Here is a 12,080-nt window from a genome sequence, read left to right on the forward strand (position 1 = left end):
CGTGCATGTGTGCATGCATGTGCGTGTGTGTGTGTGTGTGCACGTAAGTTTTTGTGCGTGTTAGTGGCAGTATATGTTCGTTTCTTGTTTGCACGCCAGTGTATTACCGCTTTTGGTTGGATCAGAGACACTTGACTCTCTCTCTCTCACTCTCTCGCTCAGGGTCAGATAGGCTTGCCTGGTTTTCCTGGAACCTCTGGAGAAAAGGGTCAGAAGGGGGTGATGGGAGTCCCGGGAATGCCAGGATCGCCAGGCCAGAAGGGAGACGTGGGCTTAGACGGCCGGCAAGGTTAGACCGACATCCCCTTCATCCATGTGCATCTGTCACTGCACAGCAAGAATTACAGACATCCCTGCACATCTGTCACTGCACAGCAAGAATTACAGTCATCCCTGCACATCTGTCACTGCACAGCAAGAATTACAGACATCCCTGCACATCTGTCACTGCACAGCAAGAATTACAGACATCCCTGTCACTGCACAGCAAAATTAGTACATATTTCCTAATATTTTAATGTGATCAATTAAATATCACGGCTTGCATTAAAACTTAAAATGGGAGGAACATCATCTTTGTGATTACTGTAGCCATGCTGGGTCTCTGACTCCCAATAATTCTGATGTTTTCAAGTAATAAAGTTAAAAAAAACTTTGAAAGGAGAGAAAACTGTAGGGCACCCCAAGTTTGTAGACATTTAGAAGACTTTCGGTGTGACTCTAATTGCCATAAGACATTTCTTCCTTGGCCTGTGGTGGCGGTGGTGGGGGTGCAGCATAGACAGAAAAGATAGAGAAGACACAATATACAGACCAAGTTTGCCAGATCATATTATATTGCCTGTTTCTCATAGACGGTAATCGAAAAACTAGATATCTGACATCACACAGCATAAATTACAGACATCTTTCACTGCGCAGCAAAAACTGCAGAACTCTGTAACTGCACAGCGTGAATTACTGACCTCTCTGTCACCGCACATCACGCATGACGATGTGCCAGTCTGTTCTGTATTTGGGCAAGTGCAGGTCACAGGCCTTTGTTCCCCTTTCAGGAAGCCCTGGAACCCCGGGAGTGAAAGGCATCAGTGGCTTTCCAGGTCTCCCAGGAGACCCAGGTGTACCAGGACGGCCAGGTAAGTGACTGCCGAATGCAGCGATGGCATCCAAGGGCATGACTTTGCACCTAATTAATGCGTGACTTGTGTGTTCACTCTGTCTGGTCTGAGGGTCTATTTGTACTGTTGATTAAGACTTACCAATGAAATCAGCATTTGGTATGAAGTAAAAGATCAGGAGCACATAATAAACATTACACACATAATAATTTGACAAAAAGAGGCAGAGAATTTCTTGTGAAGTTATTCTAAAATCTTCTGAGGGATTTTTACCAAATGTGCGTCACATTTGCAATGCCCTCTGATGAATGCAGAAGGCCATGTTTAAGGTGCGGCTTGCGTTTCTGTGGAAACTCATGCTTTGTGGAATGCCGTTGTGTCCAGGTGAGCCAGGTTTGCAGGGCCCATCAGGACCCTCGGGAGAGAAAGGTGAGCCAGGTGTGGATGGGATACCCGGATCCTCAGGAGAGAAGGGAGACCCAGGTGAGTGTTTGGGCAGAGCCAGGAGGGAAAAAAAGTTGCTGTGGCAGGATTGTGATTTGGATGACAGGACTCACGCTCTCTCCTCCGCAGGTGTGCCTGGCAGAGGCTTACCTGGGAGCCCTGGCCAATCCGGCACCAAAGGTGAGCCTTACCTCACCCTCCCCTCAATCGACCAGGCTTGGTCTCTATTCCGCCATCAAACCTCGCTCTCTATCCTACTGTCAATCAGTTAGGCCTAATATCAATTGCCACACCTACATATAGCCCCACCCACTAACCCACATACAGGGCTACACCCGCATGTATCCCCGCCCACTATCCCACACACAGGGCTGCACCCACATGTAGCCCCGCCCACTATCCCACATACAGGGCTACACACATATATAGCCCCGCCCACTATCCCACATGCACAGCCAAACCCACACACAGCCCCGCCCACTATACTATCCCACATACACAGCCACACCCACACACAGCCCCACCTAATAACCCCCCCCCCCCGATGTCTCTTGCTGTACAGGTGACAAAGGCAACGCAGGTGTCCCAGGTTTTCCCGGAAGCCCAGGTATCCCGGGAATAAAGGGCAGCAAGGGCACGGTCGGTGAACAGGGCCAGCCAGGCTGGCCGGGGGAACGGGGCCTCCAGGGGCCCTCCACTGAAGGGCCAAAGGGAGAGAAAGGAGTGCTGGGGGCTCAGGGAGAGCCAGGTAGGTCCAGCGAACTGTTTCAGTTGAAATTTCCGGTGCAGGACCCAGGACAGGATAATATTCCCATTCCCTTTTCTTTTTTTTTACCTGGCAGGTGCGCCTGGAGCTGCGGGTCATCCTGGAATTCCGGGAAGTGTAGGATCCAAAGGGGAGAGGGGAGACGAGGGTTCCCCTGGCCCCCCGGGACGGCAGGGTGAAAAGGGGGATAGAGGTCATCCAGGATTTCCTGTGAGTCACTGTCTGTTCCCATGCTGTTTTCACCTACACCTGCATGTTTTATCACCTACACCCCCACTGTTAACACCTACACCCCCAAACCATGCACATGTTGTTCCCAGAGACAAGTCTTCCGTTAGCATGGAGATTGCTAATTCATGATTGCGATTAGCCTTTTCTACGTGGTCTCATGTCCATTCACCCTGACGTCATTACTGCAGTCCTTTGGAATTTGAATCAATTCCTGAAAAGGGATGGCCTTGCTACGACGGGCCATGGACTGTTGGGTTACACCCCGAACAGTTACACAGTCAAACAAGCATGGCTGGTTTGCTGTAAATAAAATGACCCATGTTGTGTGCTTGTGCATGACAGGGACAAACTGGGCTGCCTGGAGTCAATGGGTATAAAGGAGACGTTGGACAACAGGGAGTACCTGGATTCCAAGGTTGGTTCTCTTCACACAATCACACTGACTCACACAGCAATGTGTGTGTGTGTGTGTGTGTGTGTGTGTGTATGTTTGTACACTTGTGAGTGCTTTCTTCCGTCATTATAGCCCAAGGTAGAGGGGAAAAAAAGGAATTATGTAAAGTCACTTTACAGAGTGTTGGGCCACCACAGATGGTCAATACAGCCTGCATGACCCATGGTGTAAAGTCAACGGTCGTCTGGAATCTATACCACTCTTTCAGAAAGGAACGTCAGTTAACTCACCCTTAGCTGATGGATGTGGAAAATATAGTCCTTGGGTGTCTTTCCAGAATATTCCATAAGTTCTTGATCCATGGGTTCAGATCTGATGAGGAGGCTGCGACACATGGATATTAGTCAGTGACACACTCCTCAGACAACTGGGAGATCACTTGCGTTCTTTGGATGAGGGCAGTGTTGTCTTGGACATTCCTCTCTGTGGGAAAAAAATGCTTTAACATGGAGTGAAGATGATCTTGCAGCACCGTTTGGTAAATTACTGCCAGTGAGGTTACATTCTGAGGGTATGAGTGAACCCGAGCTATGCCAAGAAAATGGAACCACCAGAACCCTTTGCTGGTGGATCACTGCTGTGTTTATTTTTCTTTGCCCGTGACCTGTACAGTGTGTGTGTGAGTGAGGTTCTATAGTGCTGTGCTGAAGAAACACACAGCTATCCCTTGGGTCTTGCTCAGACTGGGCTGGCGTTTATGGAGCTGTGACCTTGGTTTTGTTTCTCCTCCAGGGTCGAAAGGTGACACTGGAGTGATCGGGCTCAAGGGCGAGCTGGGAGACAGAGGTTCCTCCGGGGAGAAAGGTACTGGCTCTCTCATTCCACTCAATTCAGTTCAATTTCACTTTGATTGCATAGCACTTTTTACAGAAACGTTGTTACAAAGGTGCTTTAAATGAGAAACATATAATATGAAAAATTTGAAAAAGACTGAGCCTGAACCCCCAAAAATGCAGCAGGTGAGTTCAGGCTCCTCTTACAGAATAAAGTGTTTCATAACCAATGTGTGTTTAGGGAACTGTGTTTTACGCATCGCAAAACTGAAAATCCTGTTTTACAGATTTCAGACTACAAATAGCAAACTACTAATCTCAAGCTGTCGACACACAAAATGTGTTACACGCATCGCAAAACTACAAATCACAAACTGGGATCACATTATAAACAAATCCCATGATGAATCATGATGTGAGCAGCAAATATAGTGGATGGACTCTCTTTTAGATCTGCTCAATGCTCGTTTTGGTTATTACATTACATTACATTACAGGCATTTGGCAGACGCTCTTATCCAGGTTCCTGGTTATGTATAACCATAGCCAGGAACAAGTATGACGAAACCCCTAGAGAGAAGTACCGGTCCAAGTACAGGGAACAACCGCATAGTTCAACTTGGACCCTGATGGTTAAACTGATTAACACTAACAACGAGAACGGCAACAACGCAATCTATGGAAAAATAAAAATAAATAAAAATACAAGTAGTCGTTAAGACAGGTATGGTGACTATCCGCCCAACTTGCGTAACCTTTCGGCCACACTCTTGTTTCTCAGGCAGTGTTGGGCCCCCCGGGCCTCCTGGACCCCACACCTTAGTCAAAGGAGACATTGGCTTCCCAGGGATTCAAGGCCCCCAGGGGCCCAAGGGACATCCAGGGTTTCCCGGACTGAAGGGGCTTCAAGGTAGAATTTCTGGTTCCCTGGATGCCCAAGATGTAACATGGCTAATATTGCCATTGGGTGGATCATATCTGACTAGTAATGTACAGTAGTTTTGGATAATCTCTTACTGGTAATGTACAGTCAGTTTTGGGTGGATCATATCTGACTGGTAATGTACAGTTACAGTAGTTTTGGATCATATCTGACTGGTAATGCACAGTTAGTTTTGGATCATATCTGACTGGCAATGTAGTTAGTTTTGGGTGGATCATATCTGACTGGTAATGTTTAGTTACAGTAGTTTTGGATCATATCTGACTGGTAATGTAGTTAGTTTTGGGTGGATCATATCTGACTGGTAATGTGCAGTTACAGTAGTTTTGGATCATATCTGACTGGTAATGTGCAGTTAGTTTGTGATGGCCTTGATCAGACCCGCTCTTCTCTCAGGTGTAACGGGACAACAGGGTGACAAAGGAGACGATGGGGTGCCTGGGTACCACGGACGTCCCGGCTCCAAGGGAGAGCCCGGCCCTCTTGGACCCTCAGGTGAGCCCTGCCCTGCCCTGCCCTGCCCTGCCCTTCCTCTCCCCATGCCCACCACCTGTGCCAGCTCACGATCAAATTCCCCTCCTGAACACCGTGCCGCCCTCTCCCGCAGGCCCCCGAGGGTATCCGGGCCCCCCAGGGCCCGACGGCCTGCCCGGCCAGGTGGGGCCTCCGGGTCCCTCGTCGATGGACCACGGGTTCCTGGTGACCCGCCACAGCCAAACGGTGGAGGTGCCAGGCTGCCCCGAGGGCACCAGCCTCATCTACGACGGATACTCCCTCCTGTACGTCCAGGGCAACGAGCGTTCGCACGGTCAGGACCTCGGTGAGTGACCACTACTGACCATGACACACAGTGACTGCTGCTGACCATCACACACGGTCTGGACCTGGGTCAGTGACCGCTACTGACCATTACACAGTGACTGCTACTGACCATCACACTCGGTCTGGACCTGGGTCAGTGACCGCTACTGACCATTACACAGTGACTGCTGCTGACCATGACACACGGTCTGGACCTGGGTCAGTGACCGCTACTGACCATGACACACGGACAGGCCCATTGAAGCTGTACCAGTGAGTGTCAGTGCTGGCTCTCCTGTTGTACTGCGTGCACTGAAGGCTTTAATATAGGTGTGGAGGAATAGGAGTACCAGAGGAGTGCTTCTTGCTTGGATGTGGATGGGTCCAAATGGGGTTTTCCAAGAACCTGGAGAACCATCATCTGAATGGTTGCTTTTTACTGGGCCATCATATCAGTTAATCAACAGCAAATCTGTACAGCACTGATGCAAAAAAAATGATATGAATGCCTATTTTAATTCATGCTCAACTCTGCCCCCTACAGGAACCGCAGGGAGCTGCTTGAGGAAGTTTAGCCCCATGCCCTTCCTCTTCTGCAACATCAACAACGTCTGCAACTTTGCCTCCCGGAACGACTACTCCTATTGGCTGACCTCGCCGGAGCCCATGCCCATGAGCATGGCACCCGTCACCGGGCAGAGCATCAAGCCCTTCATCAGCAGGTGAGGGGCGGGGCCAAGGATGACTGGCATCCCGAAGGGGCCAAACAGGCACGCCGCTCCTTACCTGGGGTTTACCTGAGGACTGCATGAACCAGAAATGCTGCACACTAACGATGCTTAACCTGCTGAACACACGGTCTTAATAGACATGCTCCTAATCCCAGAGCAGGGACAGATCTAGAGATTTGTGCAAGGAAAAAGAAATACAAGAAAGGGCACGCATGCATGCACACACACACAAATCTACATGCACACACACACCCACACACACACACACCAAGACACACCCACACACACCAAGACACATCCACATTTACATACGCACACCCACACATACCCCACCTGTTACCCTCTGCTCTGTGTGTGCCTGTCCCTTAGTGACCCAAATGTTTCAGATTTTTTGTTCACTACCTGTAATTCGCCTCGTCCATTTCTGCTGACGTGTGCTAGCTGGAGCAGTTTTTGTGAAGGATCTCACTCATGGGTGGATTTGAGCCCTTGACCGTACAGGAGCAGAACACACTGCTTTTGTATACCTGTCAGGCTTCTTATTGGCTATCGCTGAGCGTGTGTGTGTGTGTGTGTGTGTATGTGCGTGTGTGTCACACAGGTGTGCTGTGTGTGAGGCTCCAGCCATGGTGATCGCAGTCCACAGCCAGACCATAATGATCCCGCCCTGCCCTACCGGATGGGACTCCCTGTGGATTGGATACTCCTTCGTCATGGTGAGAGGGACCAGCCCACACTGGGGAGCACGGACACCATAGTTACGCCCACTATAGGCACTGTAGTGACGGAAGTGAATGTGTATTTTTGGAAGATTAATTGGAGGTAGTAGCTGCCTCCGTATGATGAACTTGAACTCTGGCGTTGCATGAGACTAAAGAAAACTATTTTTGCATACTACATATCTCTTTCTTCTTCCCTTATTGTCTCCATCTACTCTTGTTCCATCCACTTTTCTCTCTCTCATTCTCTCTCTCCGTCTCCCTTCCTCCATTTCTTCCCCTCATTCTCTTTCTCCCCTCTCTGTTTTCTCCCTCTCTCCATCTCTCTCCCTCCCCTCTCTCTCCCCATCTCCCTCCCCCTTCTTTTTCTCTCTCCTCCCCCTCTCTCTCTCACCCTCTCCCCCCACTGCTCTCTCTCTCTCTCACCCGTCCGTTTCTCTCTCTCTCTCTCACCCGTCCGTTTCCCTCCCTCTCTCCCGCAGCACACCAGCGCGGGGGCGGAAGGTTCCGGTCAGGCCCTGGCGTCCCCCGGCTCCTGCCTGGAGGAGTTCCGCTCCGCCCCCTTCATCGAGTGCCACGGGCGGGGCACCTGCAACTACTACGCCAACTCCTACAGCTTCTGGCTGGCCACCATCGAGGAGAGCGAGATGTTTAAGTGAGCAGCGGGCGCCTTCCCCCGCCCCCCTCGATCGCCCTCCCCCACACAGCCTGTTATATCCCCTTTTATATTTAAACAGAAATAAACCGCCTTCTTATTTCAGGCATGCTGGTTAAAAACAGAGGCGCACGTACACAAACACAACTATCAAACTGCCTTCATAAAACATACAGTCAGATATATATATATAGTTACTGTTATATGGCAATGGCAGTTATTGGCTTTGTGGCTGTTTACTTTAGTGGAGCTTAGCAGACGTTTAATTCAGACACTCCAATCTTGTCCAGTGCAAACACAAACGCAAGAAGGGTGGTATGTGTCACACTTTCACCCTTACGTTTACATAAGGCAGAGACCTGGGGTGAGCTCGTTAAATCATCTATGTGATCAGAAATTTTAGCAAAATTTATTGATAAGATTTTGAGTTACAACTTAAAGCTGTTCGGTTCTAATGTGAAACATTTTAGTGTGAAACATCTTAGGACTGAACCAGCTTTGTTGCATGCGGGTATTAATCAGCTAATTGAGACAGGGGTAATCAGTGGAAAGTGGAAATCCACGTACACTCCAGCCCACTAGGGGAGGGGTTCCCCATTTCTCACTTACGCGGTCTCAGGGGGGGAGGAATTGGTAATGGGTTTGCTTGTTGCAGTACACCGCTTCAGCCACCGGAGGGCAGTGCTGCTTTTTTTTTGGCGTGCGCTGAGAGGGGAAATCCGCTCTGCTTTCAGGAAACCCGTCCCAACGACGCTGAAGGCGGGAGACCTGCGCACGCACATCAGCAGGTGCCAGGTGTGCATGAAGAGGACGTAAAAAGGCTCTCCAGAATGGCTCTTTTTTTTCTTTCGTCCGTACTTTTCTTGTGTCTGTGTTTTGTCTTCTTACAAACGATGGTGCTATTTCATGAGGAGGACAGATTCACCCATCCCAAACTCACCGCGTGTTCCTTTCTGTGCATACAGCGCCGATCGGGCAGGACTTTGAGCTGGGAGAGCGGCAGGTGCTCGTCATGGAGCACTCCGCCCTAACTTTGCCCGAAACACTTCCGCTACGCGGCCAAACACGTTTCAGCTGCATCGCCAAAAAATATTTTTATCCAGAGTGGCACTTTATTACTGCACTGAATATACCCCAATGTAAGCAAGTGTCCATTTTAAAGGAGTGTGTGTGTGTGTGTCAGTCAGGTGCTATTTACTTTATATCTCTTTATCCACATTTTCCATTAAGTAATACCTTGATGTTTTTTTTTTTTTTTTTTTACAGATCCCACCTAACTCAGTTTATAGATATAAATACTTTTGTTGTTTTTAAAAAAAAAATTTATTCCAAAGATGTACTAATGCTAAGGCTGAGCTTACGGATAACTGTAGTTGAAATCTCCATTAGATAAAGGTTGACATAATACTGACAGTATCATAAGCCTCACTGTAAATATATTGCATCCAAAATACTAATCGCTGCAACCAAAATATGTCAGATAATCACTTTCCTTTTTGTGAAACTGCTTTTTAATTTATAAATGAAAATATTTTGAAAAAAAAAAAACCACCAAAAAACAGGAAAGTCAAAGGTCAGGCACTTACAATGCAGACGGCAGTTTAAAATGGCCTCCGTTTCGCCATGGAAACAGAGCCTGTTGGCTTGGCTGTTGATTTGTATTACTGCAAAAAAACTGTGGGGCGCATAGAATAGCAGCTCTGGACTCACTTTCCCAGATGCCTCAGCGTGTTTAGACGCACGTTTTGGGGGTAGAGATGCCACCGTATTCACACGCACAGTTTGCTGAGGGCACGGACAGTGACCTGCAGAAAGGGGGCAGTAGAGAGCAGAATATGACCCCGGGGCCTGTGTCCCATGATGAACGGCCACTGTAAGGTGAATCAGTTGCGCCTCATATGATTCGGCACGTGAGACAGATTCAGGATCATGGAGTCAGGCTCACCAGCTGCCGATGGGGGGGGGGGTGCTGCTTGTTTGTCAAGGCGCCTGCAGTCCCACCCACATCGCCCCCTGCTGGTGGTCTGTAAACAACCACACACTGAGTCCCATGCCGTGATAATGAATCACCATTATACCCACTCAGTATTCAGCTCGTTCTAGTGGTACTGCTCGCGTTATTACTGGTAATGGAAGAGCGCAGAGACAATAACATTTTAAACTGACGGAACAAAACTAAATCTGTCACCATGTAAAAGGCCAGGGACGAACTCCGGCAGCGATGCCTATCCAGGCTCAGCCAGCAGACACAGTGCAGTTCTCAGACACAGTGAAGTGACCTGTGTCTGAGATCCGCCACTTTAAAGCCCAGCGCACGGAGAGAACTCGTGCCCACACACCGGAACATTCCAGCTGAGTCACACCGCAGACTTTAAACCACTGCCCACGCTGGTCTTCAGAAGACGCCAGCTGGGAGTGTGCGTTGGGTGAGCACGCAGGGGTGCACCCTGGACAGGTCACCGATCTGCTGCAGCAGACCCACACTTTCAGGCAAAAGACAATCAGAGGTATATATGGAAAAGTCTAACAAGACACTGGCTGGTTAGATCGAGCACCGGCCCCCCGCCCCCCATCTTTTTTGTATCTTGAATCCCATTGGTCACACCTGCAGTTCACCCACAATTCTGCGGTTCGGGGGCTTGTGAGATATATTTAAGGAAGAGAGAACGGGCACACCAGCTCGAGTCCAGTACGTGGCAAACGGTTCCTGTCAGTTTTTTTTTTATTCAAACAAAGTTTGAACTGTGCTTTTGAGCGTCCTCGAGCGGTATTAACTGTACTTACCGGCGTTCTCTGGGACTTCCTGTCCATGGGACGTCGCCACCGATGCAAGATCGTTTGTGGTGCAGTACGTGGCCGTCTTTAACCGAAACCCTTGCAGTACCTCTCTTCAGCCCAGAACGAATCGCGTAATTCATGCAATAAAGTAATTTGTAAAAAAAAAAGGCGCTTCTGCCTGCTTTTTTCTGTGTGCCTTCAGTCCATTTCCTCCTCAGTCCTCATCTCAGACGTCTACTTCAGCGCAAATCCCCAGTACTCAAGAAAGACCCTACAATTCCCACCGACCATTAAAACTCGCGACGCACGTGTAGTGAATACCACCGCACAGATATCTACTCAGCTGTACCTGCATCATCTTCCCAAAGAGGAAATCCAAAGAAAAAGATGGAAAGGACAGCTAATGAGTGTCTGGGGAGGCGGGTCTTCAGTCTGCATCAGATGATGATGTCATCATCTCATGTAATAATTAAATGAATTGGACTGGTTAGAAGAGATTAGCTCTCCCTGCAGATGGGCTCTCTCTCTCTCTTTCGGTCTCTCCTCTTTGGGGGGGGGGGGGGGGTTCTGTGGGAAACCCCCTCGTCGTTCTGTGTGGTGTTTTCAGGGGCACGCAGAAGTACCCTCACAGAGCTGCTGGACCGTAACTGTGGACACTTGGAGCGGAGAGAGAGCAACGCGCTCTGCCGCCAGGCTGAAGCTAAGCCACTGTGGGTCAGTTGTGACTCAGCAGAGAGAGAGAGAAGGAGAGGGAGAGAGAGAGGGAGATGGAGAGATAGGGTGAGAGAGAGGGAGGGAGGGAGAGAGCTTCTTAATCTCATTCTGACCAATTAATTTCATTTGATTATAGCATTAAGAGATGATATCATCTTCTGGCACAGATCGAAGAACCACCTCCCCTGACCACCTACCTCATTAGCTGTCCTTTCTTTCTTTCTTTCTTTCTTTGGATTTCCTTTTTGGGAAAATGATATAGGCGCAGCTGTGTAAAGATCTGTGTAGTGGTATTTACTTTTTATAACAATAGAAATTGTTGGACTGTTTGGTTAGCTGTACACCCATTGATTATAAATGGGCACCCTGTGCCTTTCTGGTGATTTTGCTCTTTTGTACTTTTGGTATGAACTAACACTGATGTTCTCCGCTTTTTGTAAGCGGCGCTCGGAAAGTACCTGCTAAGCGGTTGTGCTGTAATTCTATAGCCCTCTCTGGCTGTATTGAGGTCTCAGGGTTTTAGGCGGAATCCCTTCTGCCCCGTTAAACAGCGCTTTTATTTAAACTGCGTAACAGAGCCAGCATTTACTCCACCTCCGAGAACTCTGGACGAAGAGCCACACCTCAGGTCTGCCCGCACGCCCCTCTCATTAGCAGAGGTGGTCGCAGCGCAGAATTCGGCCACAAGGGGGCGACGAGTGACAGGAGGTGGGCGGATCATTGACTGGGAGGAATCATTCAGGAAGTGCGCCCCCCCCCCGTCTCCTCCTCCTTCGCCCCCCCCCCCCCCCCCCCCCACGCACACCTGGAAGCCGCCGCTGCACTAGGACAGCTCTTCTGGGCGCTCTGCCAATGAACCCGTTCACCCTGGCATGCGCGCGCAGATCAATGGCCCCCAGGAGGCACCGGTGCCTTTTCATCTCTCCGCTGCGCCGCTACTCCCGCACAGACTC

General features: G+C 49.4%; 1 protein-coding gene across 1 annotated transcript in view; it reads left to right on the forward strand.

The window, feature by feature from the left end:
• LOC135240775 (collagen alpha-1(IV) chain-like) overlaps positions 1 to 10,580 on the forward strand; it is a 55,075-nt gene extending 44,495 nt beyond the window's left edge. Inside the window, exons 38-52 of the mRNA XM_064310692.1 lie at positions 163 to 289; positions 1,056 to 1,136; positions 1,503 to 1,601; positions 1,692 to 1,742; positions 2,125 to 2,310; positions 2,405 to 2,538; positions 2,902 to 2,974; positions 3,746 to 3,817; positions 4,568 to 4,696; positions 5,126 to 5,224; positions 5,337 to 5,549; positions 6,075 to 6,252; positions 6,863 to 6,977; positions 7,463 to 7,635; positions 8,370 to 10,580. Coding sequence (XP_064166762.1) covers positions 163 to 289; positions 1,056 to 1,136; positions 1,503 to 1,601; positions 1,692 to 1,742; positions 2,125 to 2,310; positions 2,405 to 2,538; positions 2,902 to 2,974; positions 3,746 to 3,817; positions 4,568 to 4,696; positions 5,126 to 5,224; positions 5,337 to 5,549; positions 6,075 to 6,252; positions 6,863 to 6,977; positions 7,463 to 7,635; positions 8,370 to 8,451 — 1,812 coding nt within the window. The 3' untranslated portion in view covers positions 8,452 to 10,580. The remainder of the gene's footprint in view (positions 1 to 162; positions 290 to 1,055; positions 1,137 to 1,502; positions 1,602 to 1,691; positions 1,743 to 2,124; positions 2,311 to 2,404; positions 2,539 to 2,901; positions 2,975 to 3,745; positions 3,818 to 4,567; positions 4,697 to 5,125; positions 5,225 to 5,336; positions 5,550 to 6,074; positions 6,253 to 6,862; positions 6,978 to 7,462; positions 7,636 to 8,369) is intronic.
• Positions 10,581 to 12,080: the final 1,500 nt, after the last annotated feature.

Source organism: Anguilla rostrata, chromosome 15 (genome assembly GCF_018555375.3).
Source record: "Anguilla rostrata isolate EN2019 chromosome 15, ASM1855537v3, whole genome shotgun sequence".
Classification (NCBI taxonomy): domain Eukaryota; kingdom Metazoa; phylum Chordata; class Actinopteri; order Anguilliformes; family Anguillidae; genus Anguilla; species Anguilla rostrata.